The sequence below is a fragment of the Brachionichthys hirsutus genome, unplaced genomic scaffold, assembly GCF_040956055.1.
Source record: "Brachionichthys hirsutus isolate HB-005 unplaced genomic scaffold, CSIRO-AGI_Bhir_v1 contig_304, whole genome shotgun sequence".
Taxonomy (NCBI): domain Eukaryota; kingdom Metazoa; phylum Chordata; class Actinopteri; order Lophiiformes; family Brachionichthyidae; genus Brachionichthys; species Brachionichthys hirsutus.
This window is the reverse complement of record NW_027180349.1, coordinates 128,813-148,515: the sequence shown is the minus strand read 5'-3', so window position 1 is coordinate 148,515 and position 19,703 is coordinate 128,813. Positions and strand designations below refer to the sequence as shown.

The window sequence follows — 19,703 nt, the reverse complement described above, 5'->3', positions numbered from 1 at the left end:
GACCGATGTTTATGGAATTTGACACAGTCATGTAGGGTGTGGATCTTTATCCTACCACTGAATTTCATCTGGATCGGATCCAGAATGGAGTCAGTAAAAAATATTACATTTTAACATTGAAAACGCCATTTATGGTACACATCAAGTCCGATTCACTTTTACTTTCCATGGTTGGTGTATAAAGACAGCAAGAACAATTTATAACCTTCTGATGACGATCCAGATCACCATGTGGACGGTGTAAATCCAATTAGGAGGTGAATGAGATGCTCGGCGGAGGTCTGCGCTCCCTCAGTGCTTTTCTAGTTTTCTCTGTGTTGCTCGGCAGGCAATTGTTCCCTCAGGAAAGATTTTATTACTTTTAATTTGGGGGACACTGTGTACTCAATGCATCTGTTTAATGCAGACTTGCAACAGAAGAAAAACAACATATTATGAAGAAGAGGGCAGGGTGAGCAACAGACCGACAAAGAACAACATTTTAAGTCTCCAACCAGCATAGAACTGGGAACTTTGAATTTGCTCTGTAATTGCAAGATTATTTAAATGCTCCCCTTTTGTATTTATTTTTTATGAATTTATGTGCATCAATAAATCCATGCCCCAAAGCAATGCTGAAGATAATGGTTGTTTTCTCATGCAACAAAGGGAACTGAGCCCTGGTTTGATATTGGTGACCCCCAGCTGATGGAAGTGAACCTGAGACAATCCTCAGACGGTTCTTCCTCTATCTACGCCCTTAAGAGCTTCAAAAAAATGTCTTATGTCATTACTTTTTTTTTAACAATTTTAATCACATTTAGTTTCGAGTTTGGGATTAAAAACTGAAGAAGAAATTAAGATGGAGCCACAAGTTATGTCAATATGACAGGACACTATGTCTGTATTAAATTATTCAAAGTCAGTACTATTTCGAGTCCAAAACAATGTACTACACTTTCCCCCTATCATTTTACATGAAAGAAAGTTTAGAGATCTCGTTCTTTCCAAACACCGCAGGAACATTAGGAAATGTCATTGAGAAAACAGCTTGCATCAGCACCAATGCCAGATGTAGCATATGTCAGAAGTAATGAGCGGTTCTGCTCCTCAACAGAACAGTAACCGATTCTCACAGGGGTAAGTCACCACCACACCCACAACAGAAGGGTAATTTGGCAACAATGGGCTCACTTGACACGGATCTGCCTTTTTTATAATTCACAGACTCCGGGGAATTAATCTGAACACTTGTAATCATGTGATTATCAACAGTACAAGAATTTTCAAATCCAGATCCAACTTTTTATTCCTTAGAACGTCTTTTAGATACACAAAGTTTGCTTGAATAGACAATGCCTCCGCATCCTCTCAGCTACACGCTGGTGACACTGCCATTGCGCTTCCCTTCTTTACGGCCGAACTTTAACCTAAAATATTTTCCCCTCCCTCCCCAAATGTATGTTTAATCTCCCAGGTCTGGGTTATAAGCCAGAAGGTCAGCTATTGGTAAACTAGTGTCATATCACACAATGTTGAAAAAAGTTCAAACATTATCCAGACTGTGTGGGTGTGGGGTGTGTGTGTGTGTGTGTGTGTGTGTGTGTGTGTGTGTGTGTAATAATAATGTTATGGTGGTCACATAATCTCACAGAAAATCCTGGTCAGATCATTTAGCCAATGCTCGTTGACTGATAAAGGATTTTTTTTTTAAAGGTTATTTTTTTCCATTTAATTCTTAGAAAACATGAACTATTGTAGTAATATCTTGAGGGATTTATATTACTGGCTGTTGGTGCCACACAAACAAACAATTATGAGCCACTCATATTGCTATCAAAGTGTAAAAAGCTGAGGCTAATTGGTCCGGCGCTCTCGAGGTGGTCATTCAAATGCTTGACTTTTGGGCAACTCAGAGAGCAACCGACGGGAGACTCACAGGCATTGCACAAAGCAGAGAGCCCTGCAAATGGCCACTGGTTTTGCAGAGAGGTCCACAGCAGCTCAAGTGTAATTGACAGGGCCCTGTAGTTTGGCCTTGGAGGATTCCCAAAGCTAACAGGGCATTTCCATTTAGCCCACATGGTGCTTGGAGGCTGGGAGCAATAGTGTTGTCTGCATGAAACTTCAGTAAAAGGCCAGCTCCATGTGTGTATGCATGATGTGTGTGCACCTATACTGTATATACACATGTGACTACTGTGTGTCAAAGTACATACAAATAACCCATACATACACAATGAGTCTTTGATGTATTACAGTATACAGTTCTATACATCTGTTGTATGTCATTCAACCTGGGTCCTAATTACTCAAATTACTTTTACTTACTATGACAAATTACAATTAGTAATCACTTGTCAAACTTGTCTGTGTATCATGTATGCCTGTATATGTGTCTGTGTGTTCCTTGCTGCTCCTGCATCACCTTGTGATGAATAAAGTTTATCCAACCTTATCTAATCTAACCTAAATTCATAGCTGTGTCCTATTAAGTTAATCGGGTCGGCAACTCAAACATTCTTGGCAGTCTGATGCTGGTTTTGGTGGCCTAGCCAGCACCTTGAATTGGAGGAGGAAGAGAGAGATAAATAAAAGTGGAGAGGAAGAGATAGATATACAGTAAATCATTTGACAGGCACAGAAGCAGCGGGTAATCAGCATCCCAAATCCTCTCGGCCTGAAATTCTACGACTATCACCATCACAGGAAGAGATGAGAGACGGCGGCGGAGATGATGGTGAGGCAGAGAATAACAGTGACGGAGGAGTCAGGCTTCCTTGTCGTAGGATAGAACTGGGAATGCATATGCAGCTCAATCAGTAGACTTTCGTCAAGCTTCGAGAAATTTGGACCTGGTATAAACCTGACCATTAGAAAGCCGACTCAAAACAGATCCAGCCTGGATTAGACTGGAGAACAATTACTCCCAAACACAGAGACATGCTGACAAGCAGCATGACTTGCCACTAATTAATGAACAGAATACAATTCAGTACATCAGGGACATTCTTCTCCTAAGCAACACTTTGCAGGTTCTCCTGAGGCATCCCCAGCATATTGGAGCTATGTTATTGTTACAGCCAAATCTGGGTCTTCCCCAATGTCCCATTCCAAATGGAAATGCCCCAAAAACCTCTAAAGGGAGGCACCCATGATGATTCCTAATCAAATACCTGACTCCGGTTCTTTGCACCACTCATGAACGAATCCTCAACATCCTTAAAGCAGCAACATATGCCCAAAACAGTGGGGAGCAATCTACTGATTTCCAGCAGTGAAGCATGGCAATGCCAGCCATAACCTATTAGGTTACAAACTGCAGCAGCGAGTGTTGAAGATCACTCACTGTCCATACTCAGTCAAAAACGAGTATGAACCTGAGAGCAGAATAAACAGCTGCTCTGAGACTTAGTCTGAGGCGTCTTGCCAGGTTCTCTGGATCATCTAGTCCAGGGGTTCCTAACCTTTTCTATGCCCATAGAAAACGTTTACTATGTTCTCGCACCCCGGACAAAAGTTATATCTCATACGAAGATTAAGAATACAATTTATACTCAATTTGAGCAACACATTTATTTAGGCAAATCTTTGAATGACATGGAAAGGAGAAAAAAAAGAAAACTGTTGTAACAAAATCCAGATATGAACAAACGGTACACGAAAATTAAGCTTTTTAAATCAGTGTAAGTGTAAATTAAACAATTTGAAAAACGTTTTACAATGTAGAATTTGTGTTTAAATGTACATTCAAATGTTTAACCATTAAACATGTAAATGTATTAATTTATTATTTTTGCTAAAATGCATAATCCGAGGTTTTGCAACACCTATAAGGTTATTTCGCACGCCCGGTTGGGAATCCCTGATCTAGCCTATGGCAAGATGAGTAACGGTAACTTCCTTGGAGCTATCTTGATTCAGTGACATTTCAAAACTATTGCTTATATGCTGACTGCAGGTTCCAGAACTCCTGTCTAATCATCAAAATTCCCATGATATTCTCCCTGGATTCCTATTCCATATTTTTAAAGTACCTCCCCAGGACTTCTGATGCCTTTTCCCAAACTCCAATGAAATGCCAAAGTCCTGCATATCTTCACAAGCCTCACCAACAATGTATTTCTGCGTTTTACACTCCTGACATTGTGAAAATCATGTCTGATCTGACATCTCTCAAACTGCAGGCTCTAACTGTGAATGCTGGAGATGCATCGTGACAGCAGAGGATTGCAAGTCAACGATGAAAGGAATGGAGAGCTGCTGCCAAGATTCAGGTTCGAGATTGTAGAGTTGGAATTAAGATGTCAAAGGCTTGAACAACAAGCAGAAAGCAAACCGAATCTTTTGCTCATTGTCTATCATCCCCCTCTTTACCACACACAGGCAACATGGACCCCTGGGAGACCTGCAAAATGCTGGGGACAAGTTGTGTGTAAAAGGGAAATAGAAATGAGAGCTACAGATGAAGGAAGAATAGCCATGTGAGAATTAAGTGAATGCAGACCACACACAGTAGAGGTGCGTCATACACATACTTAGCAGCTACTCGAGGACGTCTACTTTCCCTTCTGTCACCTCCAATGTAACCCTTGAGGCCCGCTGAATGTCCTCGATCTCACACACACACACACACGCACCTAAAGTCTAGCTGTATTTTCAGGGTGTGCCTCTCCAGTATGTAAAGCTGTTAAGCAGCAGCTGCTTCGCAACATGTTTGGTCCCCTTGGAGCTGAAATATTGATCAGTTCTCACCTCTCAGGCAAGGCAGCAGAGTCCGTGTCCCCACCATCGACATGTATAATTGAAGTGTATATCTCTTAGTGTGGCACGCCAGTTGGGAAAAGGAATTAAGCCCCGAGGTAAACTGAGGGGCTTGTCTACGCTGCCGTTGCAGATCCGTCGTCCGTCACACACATTGGCTTTTCATATATGTTGTTATTAGACTTCATATATTTAACATAGGAAGCAACGAGACCTTCAGAAGAAAAAAGGGAAATGGGAAAACAGGACATAACCTCCTCAATAGGTTCAGGTTTTATTACTGGCCATTTGTCTGAATACTTATCAGTTAAATTGAGGGGAATCAAGAATCCTTTGGGCCATTTTAGGCAAGCAATCATTCGTAGAGGAAGAGAAAAGTTTGAAGGATAAGCGCTCTATTAGTTGTCAAAAACTGCCATGAAAAAAAAATGACAATGTGTTGCTGTGTGCTTATAAAATATTCTACCACCGTCCCCTTCCTGTCTAGTGAATGCCTCGTGTTTCTATATAAAATAAATAATTTCATAAATAAACATTTCAACCAAGCAAGGTCTCCACATAGTTGTGATGTTTGAAGCATTAGTAAAATAGTTTTTCATTATTATGGTTATCAAACAAATAGTTTTTTTGTCAGCTTCAGATTTAATGCACATTTGATATAATAGTGAGACTTTCCGACTGAAAAGACTGAGATCCAATCAGCTCGACCACGATTTTCAGTTTGGTTTGGTGTCTTTTTGAGCAAGTGGATGTAGAATCAGGTCGAACTCTACCGGGACAGACAATCGGAGATAAAAAATTAGGAGATAAAAATAATGTTGTTTCCCCCCCAGCACAGGAATTTTGCTGCAATACTGTGAGTGGCCAAGAAATTAGTAGCAAGGCTGCACTGCGTGGTCAAATGTAAGTCTAAACTAGAAAACGACAATCAGAGATTGCAGACCCTCGCCTCCAATAGACTATTCGGTCTTGTGAGACAGTAAACAGGGCTTCCGGATCAGAAGGGCCAAACCTGCTCTAGCATGCTGCTCTACAAGACAAATTCTGGACTCTTTTTCCCATCATGCCATTCGTGTCCCTCCCTCTTAAAGTGACAGTTTACAGCACAGGCACAATTCCAGATGTAAAAATAATTCTAGAATCTGGATCCAGATCCGGATCAAGGCCATTCTCGGGGAGGACCGAGCCACGGACAGAACCTTGCTTGTGTAAAAATTTCAAGTCGATTGGGTCACTAGTTTTTGAGTTATGCGCCTTATTACCCTCGCCTCCTCTTCGGCGAGGGTAATAATACAGTCATGCTTGTAACATGGCGAGCTGTGCTCATTCAGGCTTGTGTGCCTAACAAGGCAGAGCAGGGTTGGGTTTCTCAGATGGGAGGGGGGGGGGGGGGGGCAGAGGTTCAATACAGTACTGCAGTAATTACAGTAGAGGGGGGCAAAAATGTGTTAAATGAGTAAAACTTTTCTAACAGAAACCTAATATATCTGAAGATCAGCATATTAATACACATTGATTTCGCCTGACTGACTACAGAGACATGCTGGAAGTACCATGGTGTCACAGATGAAGTTGGAACAGGCTTGCTGTAGCAGGTGTAATGAGACAGAGAGAGAGAGGTGCCAATCAAGTGATGAAAATAGGTCTCATCAGCCGACGGGAATTCATCTGAGTGGGTGGATCATGGGTGTGCAAAGCAATTAACATAAATATTGCTGTTTCCAAAATGATTTCATACTCCAGCTATTTGTTGTAATGGAATCGCTTGTTAATTTGTCAACTTGATCACTGGCCTTCAACAAGTTGATATGAATTTCAATTGGTTGAAACTGAAACTCTGTGCAAGAGAAGTCGGTGGTTCTTGACGGTATTAACATCGTTCATTTCCCACACAATCTGTGTCCTCACAGACCAGCTGAAATAAATATTGACCTCTACCCTCTTCTGGCGGTTCCCCCAAAACATCAGCGTGACGGAACGTTGTTCTGTAGTTGTTCGCACTTACTTACTTACACTGTCTGTCGCATATAACAGCAAATTCACCATAAGTTTCACCTCAGCTGAGCCTCTCTACATCGTCTTTTGGGTTTTTTTCATTTTAGAGAGAAAGATGGAGGGCCTTAACTGTAGTGTCGTCACAAGACTTTAGATTCGGCAACTCTTCGGTACTCTTTATGTGAAACTTTTGCAACTATTGCAAGATCTCTAAGCACAAATTTGAACCATAAGGGATTCTTCTCTTTGAAACTGTCTTGCTCTTCGGAGAACAGCTATTCAAGAAACAAAAGCAGAGGAATCGCATGACTGACGTTCAGATGTTTTTTCATCGGTACCTTTATTGTGTAGCTATTACTTTTTTGCAGTCATTTAAAACGGCTGTGTGTGCTTGTGTTGCTGCATACGATGGCGAGGAGCCTCGCGTTCATTGAATTCTGTAGACTCAAGGCAATGTACTCAACTCTTGTGCAGTTAGTGGTTGAGAGTGGGGCGCAGCAATGAAGAAGAGAGAAAAGGGGCATGCTTGTGTGTTACTCACAATTGATTTTGTGCAGTTTTACCCCGCGTCATGTTAGGCAGCATTTGGAAGAAGACCTAGGAAAACCGAGGTTGCAGAGACAGAAACAAACGTTGCCTTTTTCTCCAAAGCCCAGCTTGTCGGTCTGATAATGTTGCATGTTTGAGAAGAAACCTCTGGCCCTGCCTGGGAAGGCATGAGTTTGAATGGAGTGGGACACAATGCAAAAAAAAAAAAGATGCAGATTTTGTTTTCTCTGCCTCCTCCTCTGCCTTTTGTATAGCACAACATTGCCCTCTACTGGCCACAGCTTCCACTACATTAGACTCAGTTTAGCAAGAAGAGCTATCCATGAGATGTTCAACGATCTGAGAACTGATGCAAGGCAATCAGCAACGGGGGGGGGGGACATGAGTAGATGTAGTCTGAAGAGGAGAAGGTCATTCTGGACATTGTACCAGGGTTAAATACCAAAAAGCAAGAATAAATGAGTTCACCGAGTCACCTGACGTTTGATAAATGTTTTCTTTAAATGGCCAACGTTTCAGAAGGCTGCTACATTTTTCGGATGATTTGTCATTGATGCTCTTCCAAAACAGCAATCCATCTTTCAATTCACTTTCGACAAACCTGACAGCATAGATACATCAACATCCAACCTTGTAGATGAGACAATCATCTCATCTACAGTCACTTTTCTGCTTTGCGGGTCACGGGTCTGCTGGAGCCTATCACAGCTTGCTAGGGGCGAGAGGCGGGGTGCACCTCGGACGCGTCGCCAGCGCAGACTGACAGCCACTCACGCTCAACAAAAAGGTAATTGTCGAGTCCACAACGGTGTGCTCTACTATCGAATCAAAGCGACAAGAGGTCAGATATCTCCAAATCACGAAAACATGCAACTTAGGACCAGGAATTTCATTAATTCTCAATTAACTTACCTGGATAAATAAAGGTTAAATAAAAATCAGCCTGTGAAACAGCAGAAAACACAGCACACATTGTCACACACAGCACATCCTCTAACAGCTCCTATAAGAAACCGAAGTTCCACAGTAGTACAATACACATACTAGCCAAGTTATCGATTCCAACCACCTGGTGGTAAGTCAGAATGGACGTAATTTGGCCAAGTACAAAATGGGGGTGCAGATACAGTAAATTGAAAGAAGATTTGCTGCTGCAATGATAGCTAGTTACTAAGTGTCGCGTTAGGATGCTGGGAGATGCTGCGCTGCCATATTGTTTGCTGCACCAACTGCCGTACATGCTGCTGGCCATGTATCTCCCTCTGCTATGCGGACTTGCCAGGCATATAAACATTTATGACAGATAGTGCAGGTGGTCGTAACTCGGATAGGATGTGTATTTTGCCACTAATAAACACAAGCGTAGATGCAAGTTGTTCAAGCTATAGATCAAATAAAAAAGCTCTCAGCATGACAGTGAGGACCAGGCCCATTTTAGCCTCCTGATAGGATCTGGTGTGGTTTATATTATTAGGCTTGATGGGCCTACAAAAATTATTGGGATAGCAAGTGGGATTCATACGGGACATGACTGCAATGGTGGCTCAAAAAAGGCTGTAAGAGAGCACTGTAAGCGCTTGTTTTATCAGGAACGTTAACTGAAGCAGGACAAAGAACAGACGAAGATAAATCTGTTCATTAGCCTGTGTGCAATAGCTGTGACTCAGTGGTGTCTCTGAAGAAAAAAAAAATTATCTGACGCAACACTGCATTCATCATCCAGCTTACGGCTCATTCTTTGCATTAAAAAGATGTTCACCGAACGGGATTTTACAACAGCTCTCACTGCAAGCAGGTCAGGCGTCAGATGTCACACTGAAAAAGATAGCACTGTTCAAGAATAACAGAATGACTTGGAAGGGATAGTAAGCACGAAGCGGGGAGAGAATATTTCAATAGAAATAGATAGGGATGCTTTATTTATTTTTTTGGCCCCCAATAATGACAGTTTTACAAGGAGCTCCTCTGATGGATGATGAAATGAGTTTCCATCTTTCAACCGGTTCAGGGTTTCAGCTGTGCGATAGGAGGAAGCCTCATCAAGAGTGCTGTCCAAAGAAGATGCCAAAGACCTTCCATCAGAAGGAAAGCTGACTGACTCACCCTGACTTCTGATCATTGATAACAATGGAAGGGAGTAAAATTAAACATGGATGAGTATTTGCTACCTGATGAGGGTTACATCCCCCAAAATACCTGCATGGCAAGAGTGTTGAATTAAATTTAAATGCCGGGAGAAAGGAAAGGAAAAGAACAAAGGAACATGAGGAGTTATAGTTGTTGTTTCTATTATTTACTCCACAGACGACTTGAGCTTTGACTTGAATCTGACATTTGAGTCTCGTGAACCATCTTTATTTTTTTGTTCCACTAAGGAAATGTCTTATGAATATCACCACCGTAACTCGGGATCGCTCTTAAAGGTTTACAGTAACTGTTTTCTTTCAATAAAATAATACCCTTCTGAAACACAAAAAGTATTAGCATTATGGATGCAGACAGAATTAAGTGTGACCTACATTTACCTAAAAAAAAAAGTACAATTAATAAAAACAGTTATCAAACCTGCAGGTGATTCAGATTCATCCGCAGTGCATGAATGGATGTTCAAAAACATCAACTTTATCTGAATCGGCTGTACAAAGAAATGAGCCTTAAATGCAGCACGAATACGACAGACAGACCGAGCGACGCGCGACACAAAGGAAACGCTCTCACGTTAAATTAAAACCATGACAGCGATCTGATTTGTGGCACATTTCAATATCAGCGTTGTAAATTGTGTCTTTTGTGTCTCCAGCTATGAGACTCTTTAGCATTTTCAAAAAGTAATAGTAATTTTCATCATCAAAGCTTCTTCTAAAGAGCGCATGGCAGTAGTTTGATTTATAAGCCGTTTCATCGTTCTCTATCTCTATTGGTGATGACAGCGGAGAAATGACTCAAAGAACAATGATTGGAAAATGTGAAGAAATCCAATAAGCACAACAAACCCCGGGCCAAAAGGGAAGGCTAACTTTCTCATTGCTTCACAAAGAATTGTCTCTCTCATTCAATGGAGTTCAACCAGCAGCAGAAATACAACCATTCTGTAAAGACAACATGAAATTGCAACAAATATTGTATTATTATACATGTAATTATAACATATTTACCTCCAAGCCACAAAAGACTGATGTCTCAGTGTCAGCAACACAATCTCCAAACAAACAGGTTTAATGCAAAAAGTGATGACGAACAACTAAAATCATCATCACATCGCAGAGTGCTGCTTCAGGCTCACAAGAATTTGACTCCACAGATTTTATCAGAGGAGAGAAGAAACTTTGGAAGGAAAAGAAATGTATTTACACCCCATACTAACAATTACTCTCTCCATGGTAATTTGTCAGGTACCTTTTGATGTGCTGGGATTTTAACTGATTAGGAGACTTAAACTGATTGACTGATGATTATCAGTCAATTTAAAAAAACATGACTTAATCCACTAACTGAGTTGATATTGCATTTTTCATACGTAATACAAAAGTTGGCAAAGCTTACCAGCATTTAAGTATTACATGTTTATGTTTGCATCCTGGTTGATGACACAAAATGGGTTTGATGTTAACATATTATAACTAGAAAATCACTCGTAGAGCGCAGACCTCCGCCAAGCAGCTCATTCCCCTCCTAATTAGATTTATACCATCCACGTGGTGATCTGGATCATCACCAAAAGGTTCTAAATTGTTCTTGGTATCTTTACACACCAACCATGAAAAGTTAAAGTGAATCAGAGTTTATGTGTATTTTGAACTGATTTTTGAATCCATAAATTGAATTTTCAATGTTAAAATGTAATATTATTCCTGACCTGATTCTGGGTCAGATCCAGAAGACATTTTTCATGATAGTTCATGGGATTTTTGAGCATTGAATTGAATGCATTGCATATATTAAAAAAAGTAATTTTTTTTAACAAGCCTCCATTATAAGTAAATGGGAAAATCCAGATGTCTTTGTATCCAGACAGGTATCCGGAACACTCAAAATTTAATGGGTTCTAAATTAGATCAAGACACATTTTCAGATTTTATTTTATTTTTTTCATCAAGATCCAGCCAGCCGTTTTTTTTTCTTAATTCTGCTAACAGACAAACGTCGTCAAAAACATAACCTCCTTGGGAAGAGCAATACTAGCAGCCCCCAGTGAGGAAAAAAAGGTGCAAATACAGAAATGTTATAACACTGAGCTCTAAATCCTCCTTGTCCTATAATCTGTGACAGGCCAGCATGAATTCATAAATTATCTGAAGACTTGTAAAATGAACAACTTGGGTTGCCTTACTGCCTGCCTCAATGCGCTGCACAGTAAATCAGCCCAACGCTACAGCCAAAGGCTCCACTCAGCTTGGTGGAAAGATGGTCGAGGAGCACAGTTAGCAAACTGGTCCATTTTATATTCACTGTGCTTCTCACAGGTTGGTGCCTGGTTCTAATATTATTTAAATAGTAAAAGATCATGGGGGGGACAATATGTTTACACTCGATGTATCTAAACACATGCAGGCAAGAGCGTGCACACACACACACACGCACAAAGGGCCTGCAAAGACGCAAATTACAGAGAGACGGTGGACTGATGGGCAGCCACGTAGCAGTGCCCTCGGAGCAGCTTGTGGGGTTTGGTGCCTTGCTCGAGGGCACCTTAGCAGTGCTCAGGAGGTGACCCCACACCTCTCCAGCTACTAGTTCACAATCCATACTCGGGTCTATTCTGGACTTGGACAGGCCACCCTCCGATCCCCAAGCCAAGGCCTTGTCGAACGAGCTACTGCCACCCTGTTGTCTTATAGTAATCGACCAGAAAATGCCTACCGGTATATCATTTTATATATTAATACTCAAAAATATAATGGCATAGAAAAACAATTTTATCCATGCAACACATAACTAAATCCAATTTGGAAGTGGTTCCAAAATCCTCATTCCATCAGAATCGATATATATATATTTTTAATTAATTAAATTAAAAAGTTATAAATTTAACTCATTTTCAAGTTAAGTTTCGGTGTCCGTGGTTGTAGCATGTATCTCCTAGAGTTTCCGCCTCACAGGTTGGGAAAGCATTTCAAGTCAAGCGCACAAGTGCTGCTAAAAAGTGTGGTTTAATTAATCTTGCTCTCAAAAAAGGCAGGTTGGCTCAGTGCAACATCTGTGCCAAGCTTATATTGTGTAAGAGAAGATGCAAAAATAAAATGACCGAACACCTTCGCCTGCACGGCTTACAAATCAGCGAGTGCACCATGTTTAATGTTTTGTGCCGGTCTTCCTCGCCGTCCACAGCCTGCACCACAGTCATCTCTGAGATTTTATTTAACCTTTATTTATCCAAGAAAGTCCCATTGAGATTAAAAACCTCTTTTTAAGGGGAGTCCTGGAAAGACCAGGAGCACACAGCCGCTTGCAATGAGTGATTGCTCTCAGCCAATCACTGTGGCGGGCTGGACCATAAGAGTGGCAGCACCCGCCCGATGCGCTTCCGGCTTGGAGGTTTTCTGCCCGTAACAGGCCTAGCGGCTCGCTGCTTCATTTCGCTTTTCAGTTTTATGGCTCTTGCAACACGCTGTCCGGGTAAACTGTACTTGCGTGCCTTTTGAAATCAGGGAATCCCTGGGTGAAACTCCCAGGGTGACGTTGTCACACACACGCACCACCACATAAGCGTGTGACCTGTTTGGACCCTGAGCCTCAAAGAACAAGAATGAAATGAAGGAATGAAAGGCCATCTTCAGTTAGATGCAGTCAAACCCCTGAAAAAAGGGATGCCTCTGATGTGACCGTTCTTAGCCTCATATTCTTTGTTGCAATCTTGAGTCACAATCATTAAATGCTTTGTGAACGCTTTGAAACCAAATTTCTTACAGTGTACAATTTGATCACCAAGCATTCACATTAGTTATGCAATAGAGAAGAATATAAACCTATTAATCACCTAAACTATGAATATTTAACTTTTGTGGAATCACCTGATGACACACTGCTCTGATATTCATTGTTTAACATTACCGTAAGTTGTGCTAAAGTTTGTTAAAATGATTTGCATCCACATTGTTACTTAAATGCCTTTATTTCTGCCCGTAAGCACAAGCGATCAGATCACTTTCAACATGGGAAATGTTACATGCAGTTGAAATGATTTCCTGGCAATAAGAAGTTGGTAAATCGCTGTTTCTCCAGAGTGGATAACAGAACACAGCCCAAACATCACTGTTCATTTAAAGACTTGAGTGGTGGACTTTGAGTCTGGTTTAATTCAGCGATAGTTGTGCTAAACTGTAATTTGTGCTAAGATTGGCTTTCATGCATATTTGACAAGCCACCATTATCAAACAAAAGGAATTCCAAATGCAAAGATGCCTGTCTGCCCGATTTGAGAGGACTGTCCAATGCAAAGCAACTACCTCGCTGAAGGAGATCTTCTTGTTTTTCATCCTCTGAGGTTGGCTCTTCCATGTTTTCCCAAAAAATTGCTGGTGATTTCTGTCCAACAGGCTCACGCGCAGCTGGTAGGACACGCCGCGCTCCCCCTCCGGCATCTCCTGGGAATATTTAGGGAACACAACATTTAGGAAAACCATACAATAAAATAAAATGTGTGCATGTAAAGAAAAATCCTAAAATATTTCCAATTCATTTCAGCAAATCTTCAAAAGTTTCGCTAAATATAACTAGAAAGACAATCAGAGATTGCAGACCCTCGCCTCCAAAAGACTATTGGATCTTGTGAGACAGTAAACAGGGCTTCCGGATCGGAGGGGCCAAACCTGCTCTAGCTTGCTGCTCCGGAACGTACTACAAGCCATCTTCTGGACTCTTTTTCCCATCATGCCATTCGTGTCCCTCCCTCTTAAAGTGACACTCCCATGTTACAGCACAGGCACAATTCCAGATGTAAACATAATTCTAGAATCTGGATCCAGATCCGGATCAACGCCATTCTCGGGGAGCACCGAGCCACGGACAGAACCTTGCTTGTGTAAAAATTTCAAGTCGATTGGGTTACTAGTTTTTGAGTTATGCGCTCAGACAGACAGACAAACAAACAGACAAACGGACCCAATTGTGAAAAATGTGTGCATGTAAAGAAAAATCCTAAAATATTTCCAATTCATTTCAGCAAATCTTCAAAAGTTTCCCTAAATATAATAAAGACGGTTTCAACAATTTCTATGTCCTGAGGCAGAAAGTGTTGTGTGTGATGTTAGCTGGACCGATGAGCCACATCATGCTGCTCTTAGCTTGTGGGCATTATCATACAGTATAAAAGAGAAAGCTGTGAACCGTCACCTGCGGTAAAGGAGCTGCAGCGATCCGGACGAGGCTGAGCTGGAAACCGTGGGACGGAGTGAGGCGCCTTTCAACAGCCGAGCGGACCGTCGGGCTGGGCGGGGGAACCAGCCGCTTTCCCTCGAACACTTCTCTCCAGCCGTCCGCCATGGAGGACATATGGCCTCCTTTGACCATTATGTTCGGTCGAAACTAAAAAGACCGAGTGTAGAACCGCGCCCGCATTAAAATGTTACTCTCTATTCGGAGCCGAGCAGATTTTCAAACCCTCGGTCGCCATATTGAAATTGGATTCTACTACTCGGAGCAGAGGGTTTACTCCAGCAAAATAATAATAATAATAATAATAATAATACGCTGGGAGAATCCACGTGTAAAAACAAAAGAGAACGAACATTAAAAAATAGAGCAAAATATGTATACCAAATGGGTCAGAACTTGTTCTGCTTCAAACCTGATCAAATATTTTTACCAATGTAACCGTCTTCTGCATATGTCTGCCCTTCATTTGGTATTTCCCATCGCGCTTCAAACGTTACTATGGTAACGATCATGTTGCCACAGTCACGGGTCTCCCTCAAAAGTGCTTGAAAAACCAAACAGCATATTACCATAGGATTACAATAGTGCAATTAAAACGAACTTTGATATACAGATAGACATTGATTATTTTAAATGTATTAAACTTATTATTCACCCTTTAATCCATCGTGTGACCAAAATAAAAAGTTTAACAGAATAATAATCAGATCTTGTTTGTTATGTTTCACCTGATGATTCTGGTCTGTGATGCCGTCCTTGGGCCCAGACATATAAATTCACTCCTCAACGAAGTTGAATGGCGTGGAAGACAAAAACAGAGTCTAATAACTAGTTGACAGTTCAGTTTCATAGTTAAGGGTGCAATCAATAGCGGAGTAAAATATCTGGTCTGACTGCAGCTGAGTGTTTCACACTCCATCACACCGTAAATTGGGTTTTCAATGCATGATAGTGAATATCGACCCCTTTATGAATGCATATTTTACAAGATATTATTTTTTGAAAACGCCTCCACCCCCTTTTTCTCCAGCTACGTTGTACATATTACGTGTCTTTTTAATTTATTGCTATTTCGCATCTATGGGGTAATTTCTTTTTATTTTTATTGGTATTGTTACATGTCGATGATTTATGTACGAAGGACTTTCAATGGAAACAAGACCGCAAAGGCTTTTTTGAAATGCTCCTCTTAGACAGGATGTTTGACTGTATTTGTACTGTAATACATGCTACTGTTTGACTGTACTTGTGCAGAAACGGAGAGTCGTGATGATTATCTCATAATTATGAAAACAATGTTTTCATATTATGAAAACAATGAAATGTAATAATAATAATAAAAAAACACAATAGGTAATTGACCATATCATTATAATAATAATAATAATAATAATAATAAGCTTTATTTATATAGCACTTTTTTAGAAATAAAATTCCCAAAGTGCTTTAACAGATAATAACAAATCAACATGAATCATATAAACAAAAAATACATATTAAACAAACATTAATCAATGTAAAATGGGTGTATAAAAGCAACAGTGGCGTCAGGGCACAAGCGATGAGACTAGGTACCCAGCAATAATCATAAAATAATAAAACAATGTTCAAAATATTAAAAAAAATACATTTAAAAAAAATTAATTAAAGTAAATGAAAAGTAATTAAAACAGTGGACTCCATCAATTAAAAGCCAGTCTATATAAATACGTTTTTAGAAGTGTTTTAAAAGAAGTAACTGAATCTGCCAGCCTTATAGAGCGGCATTTCTTCTCTCTGCGTGCACCTTGAGTCATTTTTGACCCTCCGTGCACTTCCGGAACTTCCGTAATGCCTTTTTTCGGCAGGGCGCGTGCGGCGATCAAACAGGAGCTCCCGTCCCTTTCAACGAGGAACTGATGAATGAATGAATGAGACCAGCCCTGCATCTCATTACCGCTGAACAAACACGCGCTTTTCACTCGGAGGGTGTAAACTAGAACAAAAGGTGAGAGATTTAACGTCTGCTTCCACGTGTTTTCATCTGTGTTCGGCTTTTATTAATGGTGCGCCGCGTCAATTCGGCTCCAGACAATAGAGGAACATGCTGGACTTCTCCAGCCTGCATTGCTGTTGCACAAGCAAGCACGCTGCTTTTCTTTTTCTTTTTTTCCAAAACGCCAGGGGGGGGGGGGGGGGGGCTAACGTAAAGTGTTTTGTAAATTCACTGTCCGATTAGATGTCGAACATTTATTTTATTTTATTTTTTTATTATATTTATTTCGAATGCAGCAACAACAAATATATATTTCCATACAATAAAATAAAAATCCAGCTTCAATATAATACACATTTGACTCATTCGAAAAGGAATAGGAAGAAGCCAAGACTTATCAAGTCCTACCCCATTCTTCACCATCAACAAATGCAAAATTCCAAAAAACTAAACGGGCAACATAAAAATACTGAGTTCAAGCTATTTAAGCAAAAAAAAAAATTAACAAAAGGAACAAATGAACAGTTGCGATTAATTTGTGTATTTTACACTCTCCTCCCTCCTGTCTATACTTCTCAAAGATATGTCTTGTACAATTTTTTTTAATTGCATTATATTCTTTGTTTGATTGTTTCCTCAAGACCATTCCACAAAACCACCCCACAAATGGAAATGCACATACTTTTTAAAGTAGTCCTAGCATAATGCTGTTTCAAATTTAATGGTTTAAAATTATATCCCCCCCATTCTATCTTTGAACAGCTTTTGTATATTTACAGGTAACTGTTTATTTTTTGCTTTATACATCGTTTGTGCAGTCTTAAATTCTACCAGATCCCCTAACTTTAATGTCTGTAATTTCTAAAACAATATATTGGTGTGTTCATAATATCATGCATTGTTTACTCTGCGAACGTCTCTTTTTTGTAATCTACTTAACGATTGCAAATTACATCTTCATTGTTGCTTGAATGGACGTATCAAACGGGTGTTTGAAGTTGCCAGCATACTTTTGCCACATCTTTGTGCAAAGGGCAGTTAATAGTCCAGAGGCTGCAGCGGAGGAGCTCGGCTGGAAACCATCACCTCCGTTGGAGGCGGTGAGATGGTTTAGACTAGAGACGCCACCTTCGACTGACTCAATCTATGTTCATTTCTCACGGCACACCTGACGATCTCTCGCGGCACACCGGTTGGGAAACACTGTGCTACAGCATGTGCACAACACTCTGTGGTTATTCTGCTGTTGAAAGTGGTGTTTCTAGTTACTAGCTGTGTGTTTTTGTTGTTGTTCTGTGTTAAATAAAGCACCAACAATTCTGAAATATCCTTCGGCAACAAATGGGCGCCCTATTTAAGCAGGACGAAGGCTTGTTTGTGGCTGATCAGTCAGTCAGTCCCGCACCTCTGTCCAGACTGAGATGCTTCAACAACTGAATGGTGGATTGTTGTGACATTCTCTAATGACATTGATGGTCTCCAGTGGATAAAGCCTGATGACTCCACTGATCCACGTACTTTTTTTTTTTTTTTACAGCTTTACTATAAGATGTTTTCAGCTTGAAATGTCTTGATAGCTTTTGAATAATTAATAGGCACACACTTAAATTGCAATTACAAAATTTCATGTGGTCTGAAAGATAACATTTTTCTTATACTTTTGCAAATTACTTCTAATAACATAATTGGCTTGGTCATGTGATGCAGCCAAGTTTAGTTCAAGGCAGGTTTTTCTTTGTTGCTCATGCCTGACGGCTTTTATTTACTGCTGAGAGACACTGGTGGGTCTTGACATCGTCGACTGGTGTTCACATATTGAGATCCTGTTTTGTGCTTAAGATTGTTAAAGGGAAAGAAAGTAATTAGTATAATGGATAGCATAATTTACATTCAGTTCAAGGCAAGTAAGGTTTGATACAAAGTTCCATCTTTGTTTGAGGAAAGCACATCAACATAAATGCAAGTTCAGCATGTCTTTTGTGACATATTTTCAGCTCATCTATAATGTTTAATTTGAATGGATTTATGTTGTAAAACCATCCTGTCATCCTAAAATTCCGCTTTACCCGAGGCTATGATTAATCCACGATTAAATCTTGATGTGATGTTTTTGCGTCTTCCGGCCCATCTGAGGTGGAATTCAAAGCTTTTTATATTTAACCAAGAGAGACAACAATCATTTGTCTTGTTGGTAGATTTAGGCCAAGAAAATATTTCGCTATAATAATTTTGTGGGTCTTGGTGAATATTATGTATGTATCTGGTATATACGAATATACTCCAAAATATAATGAGAATGAGTTCGTACACACACAGATCTCACAACAACATGGCAATGAAGACCCTTCTCTGCAATGCTTTCTTTTGTTCATAATATAGAATAACATCACCATGACACTGACGTCACTCTGCATCACAAACAGATATTGCATAGCCCACATTAATGTCCTCACCATGGAAACAAGAGCAAACTAATCAGTCGCGTTTACTCTCGTGATCACCAAGCAAGCAAGAATGCAATCAAACCGAGGAAGCAGCACTGCAGCTGAAAACAAAACGACCGTCCTGGTGGTAGGGGGGCACAGATCAGATCCCGACAGTACATAACCAATAGATGTGCTCATCATTCGAAGGCCAGCCTCCTAGTTTCTGTTACAAAGACTTGAATGACAACAACATATCCTACCATTTCAATTCCAATAGAAGGTCCTTTTTTATTGCCCCCGGAGGCCAGCACATGCAGACAAACTCTTCCCTCTGGCAGAAATTATTATGTCTCATAGCCTTGTGATCACAGGAGCAGGGACGCATACTTGTATACAAGTACTTTTACATGGTAGAACATGTAAAGCCACGAATCAGGGTCAGTGGATGCTGATGCTCGCAGTGTACAGAGCTCACCAACCTTCTGCCGTCAGTAGCTAAATACCTCCAAGCTTCATGTTCTCTTCTCTGCCCTTTTATTTATTCTCGTGGGTTTTGTTTTTCAGTACTCTTCATGTGTTAATTTACACTTCTACATTCCCCTTCAATGAGGCCATGCTGAGGTAGCATCGGCTTGCAAGAG

The 19,703-nt window shown here is 40.5% G+C and overlaps 1 protein-coding gene across 1 annotated transcript in view; it reads right to left on the bottom strand.

Moving 5' to 3' along the window:
- Positions 1-14,778, bottom strand: part of LOC137913882 (nephrocystin-4-like) — a 103,709-nt gene extending 88,931 nt beyond the window's left edge. Inside the window, exons 1-2 of the mRNA XM_068757502.1 lie at positions 14,620-14,778; positions 13,734-13,871 (exon numbers count right to left, since the gene is read on the bottom strand). Coding sequence (XP_068613603.1) covers positions 13,734-13,871; positions 14,620-14,778 — 297 coding nt within the window. The remainder of the gene's footprint in view (positions 1-13,733; positions 13,872-14,619) is intronic.
- Between the last annotated feature and the right edge of the window lie 4,925 nt (positions 14,779-19,703).